At 41.3% G+C, this 22,735-nt stretch overlaps 1 protein-coding gene across 1 annotated transcript in view; it reads left to right on the top strand.

The window, feature by feature from the left end:
• Positions 1–5,703: 5,703 nt before the first annotated feature.
• The window catches only part of cntnap2a (contactin associated protein 2a), a 314,113-nt gene continuing 297,081 nt past the window's right edge, over positions 5,704–22,735 (top strand). Inside the window, exon 1 of the mRNA XM_041961168.1 lies at positions 5,704–5,806. Within this exon, the coding sequence (XP_041817102.1) occupies positions 5,704–5,806 (103 nt within the window). The remainder of the gene's footprint in view (positions 5,807–22,735) is intronic.

Raw genomic sequence — 22,735 nt, 5'->3', positions numbered from 1 at the left:
ATAGCTTTGTATAGTTTAGTTAGTTTTTAGTGTTTTTAGTTTAGTTCATTTCATTTGAGTTTAGTTTCAGTTAATTTCCAGACTAGGTTTGCTCCTTTCAGTTTTGTTTTTATTGTTTCTAAATAATCCGTTTTAGCTTACTTATTAGTACTTTCAGTATTAAAAACTGAAAGGCTATGCACTTTTATGACAAGGTTGAGTGCTTATAGTGTAATTTGTGTTAGTAGAAGGTAATAGCATTACATCTAGACAGCTCTATGTATGTAACATGTGAATTTACAGTTTATATTACATTGTCTGTTTATGATTATTGAAGCTTATACTTGCCCCTCAGTGATTTATTATTTATAATGTCTCTTACAGTGAAACTATAGTGTGTTTGCACAGTGCTCATAGTGATTTTGTATGGGACAGTGGCACAGGGACTTAATGATATTGTACTAGTATATATGTGTGTTTCATTACACTTGCAGGTGAAGATGCAATCTACAGAACCTTCACAGCACCTCGGTCTGCTGCAGGTATGTTCTTCTAAATTCATATTATTGTGGTAGTTACGGCATATTATGCCTCAGCAATATAAAGTCATCACATTGATTAGATATTCTGCAAAAAGCACACTCATGTTAAAATCCATTTATCGACGAAGAACTGAAGGGAGTCTAGTGAGGTTGTGGCTAGTGTAATAGTTTTCAAAGTATGGACTTTAATTTGATTGTTGTGAATTGTGTTTAGGGGAAATACAGGGGAAAAATAGTTTGTAATTTGACTGTAAGCAATGGCAATAAATATGCAGTGGTTTTTGTAATGCTATAGCGTATAGCCGGCGATGTAAATGTTTTTGAGAGCAATCTCAGTTTGGGAAATGTGTTTTGTTTTTAATTGTCTTTTTAGTGGCCAGAAACTCTGAGTTGGGATGTACCTGTTAAAATAAATAACTGCTAACGACTGTGTATATGTGCATGTCACGGCAGCACAAGGTGACACGTCCACACTGCTATTCAATATTGCTGCTGTAAAGTCTGCAGATGTCCAGCCACCATCATCTACAGTGAGTGCATTCTTCTGATTGGCCGAGCTCGTCTCATGAGGTAAGGACAGGAAACTCAAAAATGTGAAAACTTTGCTATTCTCATTTCTGAAAACCGCCAATTGACATTATGGCATCACAATTGGAGTGCATGCTGGGCTTGTTGTGTTGTGTAAGGATAAGTTTGAGTGTGAAATAGATTCAGTTATAATGTACTTACCAAGTAGAGGAAAAGACAAAACATTTTAAAATAATAGTAATAGATAAGTTTAAATAAAAAGTCGTAATTGATATCATTAAGTATGATATCAGTGAGACACTTGCAGTATAATAATCCAATCCAACAAATGCATAATATTGTGCAGAGGCATTATATGTGAGGTACTGTAAGCAAAGTCTGTTAAAACCCTGAACCACTATTTTAAAAATAACCTTGAACAACCTCTGCCAGGAGTCTGAGATATTGCTAGACCTATTTAAATTTTTATGGCTGAGCTTTCAGTGACCTAAAGAGGGGCTTTTCTGTCTCTGGGAGTGCTATGTGTGCATCCTTTTGCTTGACTACGCGATATTCCCCATCATTTTAGGACAGCAACAGTTGGTGTGTGCAGTTTCCAGTTAGTGTTCTGCCACTACATGCACCAGATAGGGTCACTTAGACAAAACATTTGCTCGCTGCACTTCACAGAAGTAGAGGCTTGTGTCATACATAAGAAATTTCCCCTCCCATTTTATTTTCACTTGGTTGGTTTCCTCTTTTGCTTGAGACGCCTGAAACAAATTAAGCTTGTACGCCAAATAAACCTGGTAGTTTTATCCTACTCTGTGATTGAGTTTCCCACAATAACTCAATAATAGGAGTTCCTGATGAAATTGTGGAGGAGGAATTCTTATATTCCTTTCTTTTACTCTCTCCTCGGAAGCGAATCACTCGACAAAGCTCTCCTGAATTCCTCCCTGGGGTAGCAATTTGGTCACATCATTGTCCAACCCTCCAATTTTATTGGGTATTTTAACAATGAATTCCCGTTTCACCTGAGACCACTTACATTGTTTATCCAATCATTTCCTCTCCAGTGTACATTAAATAGTCCAATGTTTAAACTTTACTGAGAGTCTACTTTATTGTGCTGAGTCAGGATCTGTATTAATGCACGTTATCACAGTAATTCCCTCTCATAAAACAGAGCACAGATTCTGATCTAAATCTTGTTCTGGTCTCTCTAGAGAAACTGCTTCAGAGAACTGTTTAGCCCAACAGACATTTCCTCATATTGTTTGTGAGAAATAAAGGTGGCCCCTTTTCTAATGATCCCACAAACACTATGAGACTTCACCTCAGAGCCTTTTTTTCTCTGTCCTACAGTGGATAGACAACAGCAGGAGGCAGCCAGGATAGCTGCTGTCTGTGAAAATCGCTCCTTTCTCACAAGCGTTTTACTTAACAAAACAACCTTCCTCAGAAGATTCATCACTGCTGTCGTCAACTTTTTTGTTCAAGATCCACGGGCAATCAGTCATCACAGTTTTTTATTTTTTTTTATTTTCTGTGAAATGAATGATGGTTGTAAATTACCGTGCATGACATATTGACAAACCCATTTGCAGTCCTTGTGGAGAAAGAGCACTGTCACACAGCAAAAGGCATGGTGGAGGCGTGGACAGAGTGATCAACAGGCAGGGGAGGGAGACACAAAGAAACAGATGCCAGAAAAGAGAGAGAAAAAAGGGGGAGAGAGGGAAAAGTATGTCACAAAGCTAATTCAGTGACATATCCCTGACCACAGGAAAGAATTCATGCTTGATATTGTAGTTGCAATTTCAGTCAGTCTGTTGTTCAGTCCACCACTTTTAACCCAGGCTGAGATACCTCAACAACAATTGGATTGATTGAAACTGATATTCTACATGTCATCCATGGACCCCAGGTGACTTTGGCAGTCTCCTGACTCTTCCTGTTGGCCACAGTGAAGTTAACATTTTTGCTTTTGACTGAAATTTCTCGACAACTCGAATTGTAATAACTTGCAATTGATGACATTCCCATCAGCCTTAGCTGTACTTAATAGCATCCTTAACATGCAAAACTAAGACGGTGAACATAATAAGCCTTATACCTGCTAAACATTAGCATGCGAACATGTTATTGTGCTGATGTTAGCGTTTAGCTAAATACCACTCTGCCTACTGTATGTACAGCCTCACAGAGTTGCTAATGTGGCTGTAGACTCTTAAGACGGATCTAAACTTGGGAGCCAACTATAGATTTGTATGGCATGGTTTTTGATTTACAGCTTAGCATTGACCACAGCAGCAACAGACAGATGTACAGTTTCTTAAGTGATCAGGCTTTATCATGCTTCAGCTATATTCCCCCCAGTGACTGCGTGGTTCGAGCAACAAGGTCCACTTTGTTTTATAAGTGAATATGATACTATTGCAATGCAGTTGCAGTATTTGTGTTGTTTGATTCACTGTGATTTTTGAAGTTGGGGTCATGGTGAGCATAAGGTTTGCAGTGGGCATTGTTTTGTCAGGTGTGTCTTACTGAAAGGTAGACGATAAGGGAGCATTGCTTCATGCTGTACTCACTCTGATCTCCATCTGAAGCTTATCCTGCGGCGCAGTTTTGGAGCCTAAACACAGCTTCCATAGGTAAGATGTAGCCGCTTAATGCAGAAGTATAAATCCAGCTTTTGTCATGTTGTTTTACCTGTAAAGATGTCGCAATTGTGGTCCTTTTTTAGATATCTTGAACAGCATGCATTTATGTTGTATTTTTACAGGATCACAACATCAACATCTAATCAATGGCAATACTGTATCTGCCTTCATCTTTTACATTTCAGGCAAATTATATGCTCAGAGCAAAATTACACTGGAAGCTGTTGAGCCCTGATGACAGCCATCTGTACTTCTCTTTGTACAGTTGCAACTGATAATCTAGTAAAATGTTTTTGACCCATGGCCGAGCAGCCATGATGACAGCATGCTTAGCTGTAACATTAAATCCTTTATGTCAAGAAATAAGTGAGACATCGCCACTGTTGGAGCTGTCTGTTATGAGTTTCCCTTTTCATTCTCCATTTTCTTCATTTAGAAAAATGAGCCCCGCAGTAATGATAATCACAGATTATGTTATGGACAGATGACAATGACTGAGACATGACTGAGACATGATAATGACAAATGCAGACAGCCGGATACGGAAGGCAGTTTGTCAGTAAGACAACATGTTCTGTCACTAGCTTCTGGAGGATATTTCTACATTTTTTTCACTATTCATATAGAAAAAACATCAAGACCACAAATGGATCACCATCGTTTCAGTGGAAAGCAACAAACAGGTGGGTCCAGTACTTGAGTATTTTTTCATGCTGAAAGAGAAACAGTAAAGGAACTGTCTGGGCAGTTCAGGGGCAAAATTAGACCGAGGCATGCAAGTGGGGAAAGACATCGAAAACATTTTTAAGTGCTGGGGAGCTGTCAGCTACTCAATCAGCCATGTTGCCTTGTCACATTTGGACTAAAGTCTTCTAGAGCTGTTTATCCATCAACACTGGTTTAAAAGAAGTCCAGCAGATTTTCCGTGAACTAATAGTTTCGTCTGAGAGAAATCAGTTTGGCTGAAATGAAGTTTTGCTGGACGAGGTTCAGTAGCACAGCTTCCAGAAATGGAAAGAGCCAAAGGCAGTTCAATATTTAAGGAAGTCCTTTCTTGTCAGACATAAAACTTTGTCACATTCAACACATGAACAACGAGTGCAACGTCTTTAATATCAAGGATGTAAGTCACCATACTGGCTGTGCCAAACCCAGCCCTGGTCCCTTGAAGATTTAGAAACTTAACTTGAAAACAGCTGTGTAGATATGCTGCTCAAACCTCTAAGCTCATGCGATCGGCAAGCAATTGGTACGGATCCATCCGAGAGAACTTACAATGGGTTGTCACTGGAAGACAGTCATAGATTTTCTCCTTTTAATTGTGTATTGAAAGGTTTGTTTTTCTGTAAATCACACAGCGACCCTTCTCTGCAGCCGTGACAGAACAAGGCGAATGCACCGAGCGCAGGGCTGCCACCACCTCGAGAAGGAGGGGGGCACTGTCTGGCTGTAAGAAACGGAAAGATTTTGCTAGGGGGGAGAGACAGAAAGACTGAGATAAGTTCAGCACCGCGGACAGCGCACCCGGAGCTCCGGAGAGGAGGAATCAGTGAGGGGATTGGAGTTGCGCGCAGTCATGCCTCCCTGAACTGCTGGAGCCCGCACTGTACACTACAGTCCCACCCAGTCATTCTCGTCCTGCACAGGTGGAGGCACGGTTGCTGTTGTTTGGCTCTATTTGGGAATCGCTGAATAAGGAGGCGACATATCTGCAGAGAGAAGTGTGTTGCGCTTGCAAGCACAGGCCAGCCTGTTAGTCGGCGCGATCCTTACATCATCTCTTTATTGGAGAGAGAGACATCGGGAGAGAGAGAGGGAGGGAGGGAGAGGGAGGAAGAGAGAGAGAGAGAGAGATAGAGAGAGAGAGTCCGTGCAGCCAGGCTCCTCTTCGCCAGTCCTCAACTGCGAAGCGAGTCTGACGGACCGACTGGCGGTAACACCACCCCGCTGTTTTTTCTGAGTGTTTCCTCTCCCTCTCCCGCTCTGCTGCGTCCACACCGGCCGTGAAGATGCACCGGCACCGTCCTGCGCAGGGATCGACGTTGTTATTGCCGGTCGCTTTGTGGATTTTCAGCCATGTCAGCGGTGTGCATGGAGCTTTGCCAACAACCCGTAAGTTGTTATTCTTCATTTCTGGATGTGTCTCCCAGCGCTGAGCGGGTGAGTCTGCATATGTGTGGCAAGCGGAGCGAGCCTGCCCGTGGAGCAGAAGAGTAGAGGCGCAGACGGTGCGTTTACCGGCGCGGCTGCAGGTATCCCCTCGGCGCTGCCAGCTGGGGCTTTCGGGACCTTAAGAACCGGGCTGCTCAAGAAAAAAGGCAGAGGGAGCGGGGATGCCTTCGGAGTTTAGAGCCACGCGTGTTAACTCCACAGGATCCCTGGTTCAGTGGTTGCAGCGCCCGGGATTTTATGCCCGTTGGGTGGTTTGAATCATGGGGTTTCGGGGCTGGGATACTGAATTGACAAGTCAGTATGTCAGTTGTGGTGATTGGGCAGCTTTTGAGAGACGAACAGTTTGCAAATATTAGCCGTTTTTTAATTAATAGAAGTAGTTTTAATTAATTGTGTTTGTTTCCAGATCATTGCACTGCATTTGCCCAAAAGAAATCCAAACAGAGGTTTTGTTGAATTTTCAAATATTGTGGAGGGAGTTGTGGTCTAATGAACTTTGTGGAAGCTCGGAGTCCTTAGTCCGGTGACCCGCAGGCACAGAAACATTTCTGATTTTGAGTCTATTGTCTGTGAAGTCTGATTTAGGTTGTTTTTGACGTTTCTATTCAGTTAGAATTGTTGTTAGTCTCTACTGCGTTACTACATTTTTCATCAAAGTGTCACTGAAAAACTTATATGGCTCAGATGATAATACATACTTTACCTTAAATACAGGTGAAAGCCCCTTACTGCATGTTTTAATACTTACAGTACGATCTTTATATTCCTCATCAACTAATAACAGCCTGTCTTTTAGTGTCGAGACATATTTTTGTACTCTTATATTCTAATTGACATATTCAAACGGATACAGGATGATAATGTTGTGCTGGCTTATTATCTGTACTTGTTTCTCTCTCATGATATTTCCATGGTATGTTTTCAAACGTGCCATCTGTCCGATATTTTTAAGCTTTAACATGCTCTCTCCCAAACGCACGAAAAAAAACACAGATATTCTGTATTTTCCTGAAATCATCCGCACATGGTTCAGGGTCTTTCCGACGCTGCTGACGGTGACTGAGCCGGTGTGACTGATTCCCCCGGTGATCGCCGGGGCTTCTCGGGTCCCGGATGAATGTGTCCGGGGACGCGCCTCATTAATCATCCCATCCGACAGACAACAACGGAGAGACGCCACCGCGAGCCGTTTGCGCGCGCGTGCGTGCACAGGCACGCGTGCGCGTCAGCGAGCGGTACAGAGGTGAAAACAGGAGAGAAGGAGAGTCAGAGCAGAGGGGCAGTGCGTCTTTCTTGCACGAAGCAAATAGGTGTCATAGTGACAACACTATTTATATAACTTTATTGATCCTTTATGGAAATCTTCAGTCCTCTTGCTCCCATCAATTGTTAGGTATGACTGGGTCAGCCTAGGTGTCCCTGGAGCAAGTAGAGATTCACTGTCCATCTAAATGAACCACTACATAAATGTGTGCTATTTGAAGTTTCAAGTCACAAAGGAGAGACAAAAATAGGACAAAAGTCACTGTAAACTTAGTATGATATAAATTCTTCAATAAATTATCAGGTAAAATGTATATCTGTATGTACCACAGAGAGAGAGACACAAACAGCATGTGTTGGACCAGCAGTTCCACCCCTGTGCTTAAATCTGAGAGCTGACTTTATCCCACCCTCGGACTAGATGTGAAACACTCGGGGGAAGAGACTGTCATTGTGACCAATGGTCTGAGGCACGGACTAAAAAAGATTAACATTTCCACCCTACCGGGGAAAACACACTCGCACACTAAAAGTCAATGGGCTGGTTGACCCACCGACTGTGTGGATTCTCCCAAGCGCACACTGACAATGCTTCCATGAGGCATGGTCCCCAGTGACAGAAATTGAGATTTATACATGTTTTGCTCCATGTGGATTTGTGAGCTTTTACACGCTCATTTATATATTCATGCATGTATGCGTCTACAAATGAATGTAACGTATGTTGAGCGGTAAGTCAGGGATTTCCTCCTACACAAGCTTGGCCTAAGGCATGTGTCTTTATGTGTGCATGTGTTTTATGATGCATTTCAGTATCACTTCACATCTATTGCGGTCCGCCAGAATTAAATGCACGTACAGTGTACACAGACATACACAAGTATATGTAAGAACACTCAGAAATACAAACTCACAAAGGCGCATACACAACCAAAGCCATTTTGTTTTTGTTTTTTTAATTAATTGTATTTACTATTGACTGCTGTCTGCGAGCTAAGTCGCCCCTTGGGGACATTAAAGCTCTACTCTACAGATGATCATATAACTGAAGAAAAGACGATTGCATTTGTCCCCGTTGTAGTTCAGCTGTACGCTCTAATGACTTGTCACTGTACAGTATGTAAAATTATTGTCGTTGCAGTGTGCCTGAGGCAAGGTCTCTCACCACCAACATCACCACCATGTCTTATAATCCTTGGGTCATTAATTTCTTTTCTAATTTTCTCTTCAAATCAAAATGTTACTATCGTTATTACTGATATGCTTCACATGGGAAATTTCTGACAGGAATATCAGCTCAATAGTGTATTAATGTGTGACATACTGAACGTGAAGGATAGTTTGTGTGCAGCTTATGCAGCACAGTCATGCGGCCTTCTTGAATGCTAACAGCTTGCTTTAACGTCATTGTTTGCAACAGCAAATCTTTCCTCTAATCAGCCTTGAACTCTCCTGCTCTGCTTTGCACCATTGCTGTTCATCACTCCCCGCGTAAAGGGCAGGGTTTTACATTTTTAACGTTCGCAGCACCAGTGTGTGAAATTAAAGGATGTGTCTTTAAGTCAGTGTGTTAGTGACACCTTGGGTGGCTGAATGGGATGCCCCTAGAGCCTGTCTGATATAGAATCAGATTAGCCTTTTCTTATCTCATTAAGCATGCCAGGCCGTTTGACATAGACATCAGTCTGGTTGCACCTCCAGGGCTACACAGGGCAAGATGTGGTTACCAGTTCTTCAGTATGAGTCATTGTGTAACACATGGAGCAAAATGAAGGCATTTAGTTGCATCTTGTTGCCAGCACAAACGTTCTTAGTCGAGTTTCATGCATTAAGAGTTCTTCCCATTATATCTGACTTCGGTCTGAGTAAAGGAAGCCTACTTAGCTGTAGCTCCTGTATCAAAGTGGCTAATTTTAAGATTTGACTGGATGTGGCTGATCCAAAGCAAACAAGAGACTAATGTGGTACAACCTCACAGTCCTAGCACAATACCATTGTTTCTGCTGTCAACAAATGACTCACTGTGATTATTATCTTCACTGTGGGGAAAATGTCAATGAGATATGCTATAATTTTCTAAAAACCAACACATTAAGCAACACACAGGTAGACCTGATGCCTGGCCTGCGTTTTGTGTGTGTGTGTGTGTGTGTGTGTGTGTGTGTGAGATGACTCCCAGTAGGAGGTGGTAATAATAGGATTAGGGCTGGAGGAAGCAGACTGGTTTGGCTGAGATTAGATCAGCTCAATACTTGGTGTTTAGCTTTGTTTGGTCCCTGTGTATTTATATGTGTGCACCTACCTGTGTTTTGGGCGTGTGTGTGTGTGTGTCCACGTGTAGATTTATCAGGCATTGAGTCAAGAGCTAGGAAACAAGGTCCGGCTGTTAATTGCACTGCCATTTCTTTCTTCCGTCCTGCCCTCCCCTGCCTAAATTGCTCTCTTCCTCCTGCTTTTTTTTAATCTATCGCTCCTTTGCACTCCTTCTTTTTTCAATAAATCTCCCTCAGCCTGCTTTCCTCATTCTCCATATAGCTCTTCCTTGCTCCTCTTGCCTGTCATTTTGCCTCCTTTAATAAAAATCCAATACAAAAAACTTTCATGCCCTGCTCTCTTTTTTCAACTGTCTCATCCTTAACTGCGCCTGATGATTCCTCTTGCGCCCTTCTTCTCTTCCCCCCAGTCCTCTGATTCTCCAATCTTTCTCCTATCATTTGATTCAGTTTTCTCCCCCTCTCGCCTCCTGCCCTTTTTCTTGTCCCTAACTATCTCTAATTCCCTCTATCCCTACTTGGCTCTCCTGAGTGGTTTTATCATCTGGCCGTAATCACTTCCCTCCCTCCTGTATTTTTTCATCCTCTTTCTTCATCCACCCTTTCTCTCTCCTCACAATCTGTGCTCTTCTCATTCCACCCCTGATTACAAATACGTTTGATAAAAAAAGTCTCCACTAACCACTTTTTAAGCGAGTAATGTGATGCGTCTGCTTGTGCATGCTCATGCAGACTCTTAAAGCAGCACCTACTGTGTGTCCGTGTGTGTGTGTCTGCGTGTGTGTGATGTATGTGTGTATGTGTGTGTGTGTGTGCGTTCGGCCACTGCAACAACCAGACTGACATGGATCACAGCCAAACACACAGCTACACTGCAGTCTCCTCTTCCAGTCTCATACAGACCTTACATTTTGCCTGCCCCATCAGTAAATGAAAGAACGTTTTAGCTCACTAAAACATGAAGTCATGCCGGTGCTTTTGAGACAAAACGCTTGACCTATAAACCACTGCTTTCCAAAAGGCATTTCATTTTCATAGCACAAGGAATCAGAATTGCTTCGTTTCACAGCAGCCCATAATGAATGGATAGGAATTTGGCTTGAAAAGAATATCTTAACAACTTGCATGGTAGCACATTATGATAATATGGCAAAGGAATGAGAAGCCTTCACCCTTGTGTGTTTCAAAATATACCTTCAAACAGTCATATATCGCTAAAACATTCAAATTCACGCGTTTACATGGAGCCTTTTTGCTCATTTTGTTAAAGTCATAGGTCTGAAGCATAGCAAACATCTAGTGGGAAACGTGTCAGTGTTTTTCTATTCCCTCTCAGCTCTTTACACTTAGACTGCTGTATCAGTCTCCTTGAAGAATTAAAGTTCCTGTCTTGGAAGTGAATGCTACTGCAAGGCTATCTATGTTTCATCATGGGAGCAAGGCTGAGTGATCGGAATGTACAGTGACAATTCATGCAGCGTAATTCCCTTAACAATGTCAGCAACTTAACGTGCGCGAGCGCACACACACACACACACAGGCCTGCACCGTGCAGCTCACACAGACTTTTCTCTGTCCCCTGCTTCCTTCCTTAGTTGCTCTATCTCTCTCTCTCTCTCACACACACACACACACACACAGGCACACACAGAGGCTCGCACCATGCAGCTCTCACACTGACACACAGACTTTTCTCTGTGAACTTCTTCCCTCCTCGGTTAAACACACGCACGCATGCACAAACACGCTGGTATTTCTATCATTGCGAGGACCTTCACTGACATAATGAATTCCTCCTACCCCAACCGTAACCATCATAAGTAAACCATCCTCACTATCTTGCAGGTACGAGTGTGCACACACACATGCACACACAGGCACAACTTACATTAATTTTCTGGAGACTGACCATAACTGTAACCATAACCACTACTAGCCTAGCCCCAACCTAACCCCAAAAATCAGCTTTTTCTCAACTGGGGACACAGTTTTGTACCCAATTGGATAAGATTTCCCAAATTAACTGGTCTTTAGTCTTAAATGTGTCCCTGAAAGTATGCTAAGTTAGAAATACTGACACACCCGAACCTATCCAGGTCACTGAATGTCGCTGTCTTCACAATCATTAATTGAAAACTGACCTGTAGTACAGGTGCGTAATTGGGTAATTCTGCATTTACCAATATGTGCATGCATGCTCCTCTGTTTGAGACAGTGCAAGTGTGTGTGTGTGTGTGTGTGTGTGTGTGTGTGTGCATGTGTGAATGATCGTATCTGAAAGTTATTCTAGTGGAATGTGTTCTCATTAGAACCCGTCAGAATCTGTCCACCTCGTTAGACAAGGGTCTCTGAGATGGAGAGTGGACTGGCATGATAGAAGGACGAAGAGAGAGGGACATTTAGAGAAAGCAGCACCATTTATCAGAAAAGAGAGAAGGATGAGGAGAGACAGCTCGAGGAAAGATGGTCAGGAGGCGAGGATTTTGTATGACACCTTGTCATTCAATATTAACGTCATTATAATCTGTAGCTGCATCAGAGTGCAGCCGTTGCATTATTCAGAGAATAGACCTGGCTATGTCACCTGATACAGCACTTCCCTTTCATAATCCCTGGCATTTTTACAACTTGATTGATCAAATTAACAGCCTTCATAATTGCTTTTTCAGTTAATGTGAATATCCACTTAAAATTCACTCATTGTACATCATCATCATCATCATTTTAATTTTGTCTCTATCAGACCTACAGTATGAAAATAGTGCCAGGCGATACAGAATTAAAACAGTGGATAGAACTGAAAGCCAATGAAATGAAATGAAAACAAAGAAAATTGGAATAATAGTAAACAAATGTCACAAATAAGAGAGGAGGACAGCAGAATACAACCTTTATGATTAGTTTTTTTTATCTGTTCCTTTCTGTCAAAGAAGGTTTTAACCTGCAACCTGAGGTTTTAATCTGCTGACCTAAGTTCATCTTGAGCTGTAAATTGGGGCTAGACCTGTCTACCTACCTACCTGTTTGTATTTTTTTCTTTTTTTTCTTTAAATTCATTTATTAAGCAGTTTTGCTCTATTATTTTGGACAATTTGATTTGACCATTTAAAAACTCTCTTTCATATGAAGTGAGGAGACTTGAAATTAGTGCTGATTGTACCTGAGTAAATCCTGTGTATTGAGTTCTGAATAACCTGTTGTTCCAAAAACTATACAAAATGAGATTAAATCTTGTGTGTTTTAGCCTGAAATGTACCAGTTACTAAGTCACTAAGAGTCAACTAATAGATAGGATACAACAACAGGCCTGCATCCCTTTGTACATGCTCTTGAAGAACCTCCAACGCTAGGGAAGGCATCAGTATAAATTGGCTGTTTTGTGTCCAGCATCCAACGAGGACTTGATAGCGCAACAATAAGGACATGATCCCTTCCTGGCATCCCACCCACAAATACTGCCAATCATATTCAGTGTAGCTGGCCAAGCCACAGCCAGGTACTGAATTCAAGGCGCTGTCAAGGTGGCCAAGCATTTCTCGTCAGGTGCCTGGTCCCCTGTTTTAATTGTGTGAGCCACATGCAAAAGTGTTGTGAGATGAGCAATTAATGCACAGGTTAATTCATGCAACAGGTGACTGAAAAGCTATATTAATATTAAAGGCACTATGTTACTTGAAATAATAATAATTTATTGCTGTTTGTTTTCATTGTTATTGATAAACATGTAGCATCAATTGAAAATTTGCAGCATGATTTACTTACAGGGGTGTGTTATTGCTTCAGTTCATATTGCTGTTTAAAGCACAGCCTCTCATCAGTCATTGATTTTACCTTCCTGGTTGGATGTCTGGACATACAGTTGCCTTCACTTTGAGTTCCCTTGCTACATGGGTGCAGTAAACTCCCTCACTGGTCTGCTTTGGGATAAAATCAGACCATTCTTTTTTTATTATCATTTCTGTGCGTTGTGTTTGCTTCAAATCCAAGCTGATTGTTCCCCAGCAAGTGTCTTACTGGTAATTAACTGGAACATTATTATTAAGGAAATATAATCATTATTTTGACCTTTGAGCTAATCTGACATGACTTATGTGGTGCCTGACTTGGAAAGCAAGAGTGATTCATATTAACATGCAAAGTATATTAAAAGGTCAAAGGAATGTAACATAAGAATCAGGGTTTCCACAAACCATATAACTCAATTACCTTTATTATTGATAGCCTAGTCATAAATAAACAGAGGAAAATGTGATTATCAGGAGTGCAGAGAGGTGTCATTGTGTCATAATGTGAACTTTAAATGACACTGCACTACTGTACTTTACTGTATGTCCACTGCTCTGAATCAACGGCTTTATTCAAATTAGGTCATTTACTAAAACTTCTGAACTACAAGTTTTAATAATTGAAAAGAGAAAAATTTTCCTTTCCTGTGAGTGTGATATTAGATATCAAAGTATTGATCTGCCACAAATATCACATTGCAGAAGAGGAAATGTTGGGTTCTTTGCAGGACACTAATGAGGGCCTAAATGGGTTTCTAATATATGGCATGGAAAAACATATCATTTAGCCATAGTGAGTACAGTGACTTAATGAGACTAATTACATGACTTAATTAGTTATTACTCATGTAAAAATAATCAGCATACTTACTAAGTCATTAGCCAGAGTTTGCCAGTGATCTAGCAATGAAAAGCTGTAATCTTCAATTATATAAAGTTGCATTGAGGGTATTGTCAGTGGAGACTTAAACCTTTTGCTTGTCTATCTCTTTGAGTTTAACCTATATTCTGTAACATTAACTCTTTGATCTGCACATGCCCGATGGGTAGCATGATGAATCTGGGGATTACACATTAAAAACCGCAGAACAACATCTGTTCAGCAGTCACACTTACGCATGCGCACACACACACATGCACACACACAGCCATACTCTTTCCATTCATATTGAGTCTCACCATGTCTGTCTTTCATTCACTTTTTTTTAATCATGTACAGAAGGTAGCATAGTCAAAATGTATTTTTATGAGCGTGGGAGAGAGCAAGTCTCTGTGTTTGTCAGACTGTGCATGTATGTATGTGCATGTGCATAGGCACAACTCCCTTTCTGTCATAATGGATGTTGGAAATCTAGCCACCAGCTCATGTGGAAGAGTGCTGTGGAAAAGGGCATTGTGCCGCAGCTAAGACAAATGTTGTTATTACTCTCAGCCTTTGCATTCAATTTGTTTTTTAAGCCGCTTGAATACCCCATTTACAGACCAAGATTAAGTGAATTAATCTTTGGGCTACTTCCATTGAAGAAACACTTCTCCTTTTTCTCTCTGGAGTCAAAGGAAAAGCACAGAGGTAGAATGGGAACATACTGTAGCCGCCAGTCACTGGGAAAACATAACCTGTGTATTTCTCAGTGTGTGCATCTCTATTTTGATATAGTGAAGCTGCAATATATTCATGAGGCATGTCCTGACCGTGCAAGACTTGGTCCGTGTGTGTGTATACCTCACGTGGTGGATGTATGACTATGGAAATAAAATGAGAGTGAAAATGAAGTGGAGAAGAAATGTAACTGGGAAGGCATGCAGGAGTTGCTGTAAATGGACAAATGCTGTTTTTCTCTGTTACCGCCACCATTATGCTTTCTAACTTTAATACATGATTGTGTTCCCTGGGCAGGCTTGAATTGACATGTGTGTGTGTGTGAGGAAATTAATTTGAGTGCACCAAAAGACAGTGTCTTTATGCGTGGTTCCATGCATGGTGTGCACATATTCTCGCAGAGTGTGTGTGTGTGGTGGGTGTGTGTGCAAAGTGGCTAAGCCAGGAGGAACCAGGAACCGTTAAAGTGTGTGGTAATTGGGATGTCAGACAGGCCTGGTTTCTTTTAGCAGGATTTCCACAAACATCGGGATTCACAGAATAGTGAGTGTGTGTCTCCCAGTTAATTTGGGACAGCTTGTCCAATTGGGGACAAAAACTGTGTCTCAAATTGGTAAAAATCTGGTTTTTGGGTCAGTGGTTAAGGTTAGAATTGGGATGAGGCTGTAGGAATAGGTTGAGTTAGGGTTTGAAATGAATGTCATTTTGTGTAATGTCCCCAAAATTGACCTTAAAAGTGTGTGTGTGTGTGTGTGTGTGTGTGTGTTTGTGTGTGTGTATGCGTGTGTGCATGTGTGTATTTATGTATTTCAGGCTAATACCAATACCTTGCTTTTCATTAGCTAATTGATCCAAAGAGCGAAGGCCCTGATTCAAAACTATTAACCTGAAAATGTTCAATTATTAATTTGATATGAATGAAAGTTTAGCTGGTAGAATGAGTGATGTGATCCACTAGAGAGAAGACCACAGAAACACTCACAGTCATACAGCGGTATTACAGAGTGATCCTTCTTTTACCACATAAATAATCTTTGGAAGAGTACAGCCATTGGCTTGCAGAGATCCCACAAACCCACAACAGGCCAAGTTTAATTTTGGCCTTCCATCAAGTTACTCACAGGATCAACTTTAATTAGCAACAGCTGACACGACCTGCGGCAGCCACCACTTGTCATTTTAACAAATAACAAAGCTCGTTGTTTGTCTTTGCTGGATAAAAATTACACGGCACTACCTGAACATTTTGTACAGTGCTATTTGCTATAAGAGATAGCAGCTTTGTTACCGTCAGAGCTGAGTGAATCCGTGTCTTTTGCCAACCCGGGTTTTGGAATGGACTCAATCTGCATACTGTATGCAGTGAAATGCTGCACTGTAGGCTGTCGTTAAGGAGAGCTGTGCTGGAACACCGGCAGACTGATTTGACAAAACACAGCAGAGTTCACTACAGAAACGGTCAGATTTTGATCATTTAAGCCAATATGGATACATTAAAATGGGCCTGGATTTGCCTGAGTACAGATCCTTAGGATGACCCTAAGCAATTTTGCTTGTGCAATTCTGCTCAAATGTGCATGTACAGTACATGTGCAGAAAATCACTTTTCTCATAGTCATAGTACTTGGTGTGTGTATTGGGAGGGGGTGTCTGTATGTGTCTGTGTATTGCAGAGGCCAGGTGCGCGTGCGTGTGTGAAGGTGTAGATACTTGTTAGAAAAGAGTTTTTTTGCGTGTGCAACATAGAAAAAAAGAGTGTTGGGGCTAGATGTGGATGTGGTCCATTAGCTTTGGTTCAAGGTGCTGTTACAGTGTAAGCTAAGATTAGTCAGACAGGGGTCACTGCTTCCTCTTTATTCCTTTCTTTCACCTGCCTTCTCTCTGCCTTCTTCTATATTTCTCTTTTACTGTGGCTTTCTTTGACTTTTTCTCTTTCTCCAGGTCCCCATCTGTCTTTGTCTATGTGCTTGTCAGGCTGTTTTATTCACTCAGGTTGCCTCTTCCTCTTTCTCGCTTTATTCTTCTTTCTCTATGCTGAATGCCACCATGTTGCCGTCTCTTTTCACGTTGCTTCCCCATTCATATCTTGGTCATTTGACTTAACTGTTTTGTTTCTCCTTATCTTTCGGTCTAAGCCCAGTTGGTTTCACCTCTCCCTCAAGCTATCTAGATTATCAGGTCTAGACAACATTGACAAAACAATTAAATTTACTTGACAAAAGCAGAAATCATTGGTTTCCTGACAGTGTTACCAATGGGCCCACAGCTCATCTCAGACTAAGCCTACACATGGAGCTGTTCAACATAAATTGCGTGTCTTGCAGCATCAAGATAAAGTAAGGCGAGGCATGTCAAGTTTATTTGTATAGTACATTTCATACACAATAGCAATTCAAAGTGCTTCACATAACGCATAAAACATCAAAAAAAAGAAAAACAGCATGAAAGCATCCAATGCAAATTAGAAGAAAATAACATAGAAAATAGCACAATTTTTTTCTTGAACTTTATTGTATGGAATTAACTATTTTCTTAAAGAAAGAGTGAAATATGTCTGTGACAAATCAACAGCAGGTGCAACAGATCAGCTACTTAGAGGAACCAGAATTATGTCCCAGTCATATAAACACTTTAAGAAACTTGGCTGTCCAGATTCCTCTCGCTAGTGCATTTTGCCCTTTGACAACCAACTTGTTCTATTTAGTAAGAGCAGTTTAGCAAGAATCTAAATCATATTCTTCTATGGCTTGCTTTTGATTAGTCAGTGATTTTCATTACTACCAACTCCACCTCTGCAGTTACTGGACCAGCAAAATGTGTGGCAGCTGCTTGGGCTTTTTAAGAGAGCATGAATAAGCATACATGAACCAGCTTTTTGTTTGTGAAAAATTAAGTTCCAATTTCTTGAAAGGGTTCCTTGAAAATGTTCTGTATTGGAATATATGTTTCTTTTCTGCCACCATCCCTCCTCCTACACAAAGTACAGCCGGTTAATACGCTCTTCAGCCATAATTCCGGTTAATTCTGCCCTTTGTGGAAAGAGGTCAAATTACCAATTAATATACAGTATGCGGTGTGAGTTTATTAACAATGAGCTCAATTTAGAGCTGCTGGAAGTACCACAAAGACAGTATTAAAGACACCAGCACAGTTGTAGATTGAGTTAGGTCAATCCTTTAGCAGCTCAGTTGATTAATTTGGAATTTCATTAAATCCCTATTAAACTGGTGGTTAATGAGTGCATATTATTGAAATTCACAGTATGCTTCACATTTCCAAATTGTGATCTCAAATGGAAATATTTGGGAATTAGTTTTAATATCAGTACTTAATAAACGCTCATTGTGTCTGCTGGCATCTCTATCAGTTGTCTAGAGATGAAATGGTGGTGGCCAACATGGAGGGGATTACAGCATGGCTGATCACAGATCAGTTTCAGATGTTTAATCTGTGTCTGGGATGAGCAGAGATGCGGACTGAGTACATGGCAGAGCAACACACACGTACACACACACACACACAGACACACACACAGGCAGGCAGACAGGAAACATCAAATCTGATTTATAGATTTATCTACTCAGCCAGTGCCCTACCATGCTCCTGTGTTTCAGCAGCTTGGGTGATGGATAGAATATGTAAGCATCCTCATTCCTGTGTGCACGTCCAAGTATGAATGGGTTAGTGAGTGCGTTATGAGTGTGTGTATGTGGGTGCGCTTGCATGTGCATATACCAAAGTACGTATGTATTTTTGTCTGTGCAGGCTTCTCCATGTGTTGTTTGGGGAATGCACAATTACACAAGACAGCCACTCGCACACTCACATACACACACATAGTGCAGCAGAACTCTTTTCTGCTTTTTACTATGGAGCCAGAAAAGTGTGTTATCGATTAACTGTGAGAGCAGAGGAGAGGCGAATGCCCTTTGACTCTCTTTGAAGGACACGGTGCAAAGTGCTGCCCTAAAAGCTCAGTGTGGGGTCTGATTCTTTGACTGGATGTGAAGCTAGTGTATTGTGTTTTCAAGTCCTTATAGTGCCTGGCAGTCAGTGGCATACTAAGGGGTATTAAGGGGCAATAAGTCTGCTTTCAAAGTTATTATTCTTCTTCAGCTTTTTTGTGTAACATCTAACACACTACTTTATGGTGAAAGAAAAATTGTGACTGTGACTGAAACGGGCAAAGAGGTGGAGCGTGGATGCAGCTGAGGCTGGCCAAATGAAACCTGGTTGCTGAAACCTAGTGGCTAGCTGTCACTCAAAGCTGCCAAGCCCATACTTATGCATGAATGTAAGCTTTAATATAAATATTTAAAAAATGATAAAAATTCAACCCCCGCACAGTTGTCATGAACGGTGAAAAGATCCACAGAGACCAAAACTGTTTTTGTACCCAGCTGTAACCATGTTTCCGCTGTAAAGTTGGACATTTTGATATGGGCGTCTATGGGATTGACTTGCTTTTGGAGCCATTCCCAAGTGGCCATTAAAGGAACTGCAGTTTTAAGCACTTCCGTGTTGGCTTCATTTTGCAGCCCCAGAGGTTCCTGCTTGGATTAGACTGAACCCAACATTAGTTGGAACAGAAAAGAAACTCAAATTGCCGATTGACACACATACATGTGAATCAGATGGACAGCTCATTCTAATGTAACAAACTGGAAAAGCAGTTCCTCCTCCCACGAACTCTTGAGAGTCTAACAAGATGCCCCCCAAGAGAGCAACATTTCGGCCCTTCAAAACATGATGATTGCCTGTTGGGCTTTACGCACACACTGACACTGAAATAAACACACACATTCACTGGGCTATTTTCATCTCCGTGATGAAGGGGTGCATGGGAGAGAGGAACAGAGGACAAGGGCAGTGGAAGTGTTGTGTTTAGTCAGCAGAGTGTGTCAGCCAGCTAATGGACAGACAGGCCACAGACTCTCCCTGAATGGGATCCAAAACCATTAGCAACTCACACACTTCAAAGGGTGGTAATGGGTGATCCCGAGAAAACCACCCTAATGTACAGTGTGTGCATGTGTGTGTGTCTTATTTACCTCTGTGCATGCCTCAGGTTCAGAACGTTAATCCCCTCCCTGCCTGCCCATGAAGACATGTTGTTGATATAAATATAAATGACTAACAATAAAATGACAGTGGCAACGTCACTGATATTCTATCAATTAGCCTAGTGTGTGCTGTCATATCATAAGGTTTTATAGGGTCCAAATATCCATGTGAGTGGCAGGTGATGTTAATGACGTTGTTAATGACACGGTTTAAGATCGAATACCTGACATTAGTTTGAACCTCAGCTATACTTAGTGTTTTGTGCCAGTTAGCAAATGTAAGCATGCTAGACTCCCACAGCCTGTTTCACAAGTGTTTCAGTTTTTCAGTCGTCTGACAGAGCAAACACACTCCTGTTCAGTCCCTCTGTCTGCACAGGCACAGCAGCTCATTGCAACCAAAAGTGTATTTTTACGTTTCCAATCTATTTTCTTTTGCTTTGGATGCATAACTGCATGTTTGTGTATTTGGCTTGGAGCGCTGTCCAAACACAGGTGAGCTACAGTACACTCACCGCTGTGCCTGAACACATCCTGTGTCCACACAGACTGAAGACTGAAGCTGCTGCCGCTTGTCTGCCAATGTGCTGCTCATGCTACACCTTCGATGTAGACGTGCTGTTAGTGTTCACAGTAAGAAAAACAGCAATGTTCTGATGACCTTTCACTCGAGTGCTTGTGCACTCTGTAAGCATTTTGTGTAAAATGGAAAACATTTTTTCTAATCTTGTGCAATTGGACTTACAGTATACAGTATTTTTATGCACTGTCAGCAGCGTGCTGGCTCTTTTTTCATTGTATTTTTATGCTAATCTTGGGGTCCATGCACCTGAAAAAGCAGTCGAATAGACTAAAACAACGTTTAACAATACTGGCTCAGTGTGTTTCGTGGTCTCTGTTGGCTTTTTGTTGTAACTGCTGGATTTTCTTCAATGTTACGGTGCAGCTACCGCACAGAAGGTCACTGTCCACTGTGCCCTGTAAATCTGGTAAACCCTTGTCTGGTACCATGGAAAGTTTTTGCAGGTGCATGTGAGGTATCTGGAAAGGTGTCATTCATTGGACACCACAAGTTAACAAATTTGCTGACACATTACGTGCCAATGTACCCAGTCATCAATCTTCATTCCTTCTTGGCTTGCTTTCCTTAAAGCTTACAGCTGTCCTGTTTGCTGTTTGACAGCCTCGTGAAAGAGTTGAAACCAATGAATAAGACTATCAGACATCAGTTTCTCATATAGCCAGTTGTAAAGTGTGTGACCGATAGCAGCTTATCCACAGCAACTTCTCAAAGAGCATCAACGTGTGAAACAGGGTTCTCCACACATCTTCCAGCAATATGCAGCTGAATCAGGATCAACATGTGCTCTATTGTTGTTACATTCAGCATTTTATGCTCTCAGTGTGTCTCCATACACTCATCTGATGCTTTTACTCAGAATGAATTACAAGAACAACACCGTAATCACAGCAAGATGATATGATGGCAAGACAAGAAAATGCTACAGTGGGCAATTGAAAAGATCTGAAGTGCACTTCCCCTTTCCGGCAACAACTCTCATAGTGCTCTTGAGCAAGTCACTTAACCTCTAAATTGTCCAGCATATCCATCAGTGGCCACCAGACTGACTGTACTGAGCAGTCAAATGTTTGTGTGCTACACTTTGTGCGCCTGCAACTGCTTCTCCAGATTTTTACTGCAAATGTGTTTAGTCATCAGGCACGGTTGGAGCAATACACTAAAACACAACATGTTTTTGGACATTTTTGGTGCACGTTCAACAGCCGTTCAATTATTTTGTTTGTTTTACACAATGGTAGCTCTTCAATATAATACAGCATTGCATACATTTTTCTTTTTAAAAAAAAAGGATATATAGCAACATTCCTCAACCGTGCTGGTCCCTTGGGTTAAATCACACAGAGACACGTGAGCCACATGAATGCATGACGGTCCAAATTGCTGACTGTTAATAAATGTCACATAAAGCGTAGCGTAATCAGTCAACAGTGTAACAAATGACATTACCTTCACAGAAATAATGTGATTTAATTGCATGTTGAAAAGGTTGAATGTAATATTTTTGTCTGGCTTTGGTTTTTTTCGCTGTTAGTAAAACGCCCTGGAAAATGTCATCCCACTCCATGATTTACAGCCAGCTCTTTACCGTGGCTTTAATGGGCTCTTCCACAAACCTTGGAAAATCTTTGGAAAGTATCTATTTGTGTAAAATTTCTTTTTGTAATGGAGCGTAAGTCATGTCAGTTAGAGCTAGAAAACAAGTATATACCAGAAAGAAATGTTGTACATTAACTCCACTATATTTATGCTAGTTTGCTGAATTTAAAATGACTGGTTCACAAATGATTGCGGTTGTTAGATAATAATATCTGCAAAATGTCAGCTTTTCAGAAATTCTTCTTCTTTCCCATTGTGGTACAGATACTGTTACCCCAGGAAAGGAATTGAGTACTTATTCTACCACTGATGCCAGTTCAGACTTCTTGTCTCCATAGTCATTTTTACAGACAAGTTGCTGCTTTGTATGGAACCACAGAGGGAATTGCTCTACTTGATTAAGCACAATGTTTAAAATATGCTACTAAAGAACAGATTACAGGAGCTACACAATGCAACACAAATGCTTGACAACGACTTATATATGGAATACCCAAGAGGGGACATCTGAATGTGTACTGCACAGTAGTGATAAATGAAATACAATGCAGTAGCCAGCACCACAGTGTAGTGTATATGGAGGAGGCACTTAAATTAAACAGCATGTTTCAGGACAGGGCCTTGGTCAGTTGTTTTAACATGTTTTTGTTACTTGATCACCTCTGTGGCACACACGTTAATAGGTACACTAAATCTCATGCCATGT

Source organism: Chelmon rostratus, chromosome 20, assembly GCF_017976325.1.
Source record: "Chelmon rostratus isolate fCheRos1 chromosome 20, fCheRos1.pri, whole genome shotgun sequence".
NCBI classification, from domain to species: domain Eukaryota; kingdom Metazoa; phylum Chordata; class Actinopteri; order Chaetodontiformes; family Chaetodontidae; genus Chelmon; species Chelmon rostratus.
Note: the sequence above shows the minus strand (reverse complement) of the source record. Positions and strands in the feature narration are given on the sequence as shown.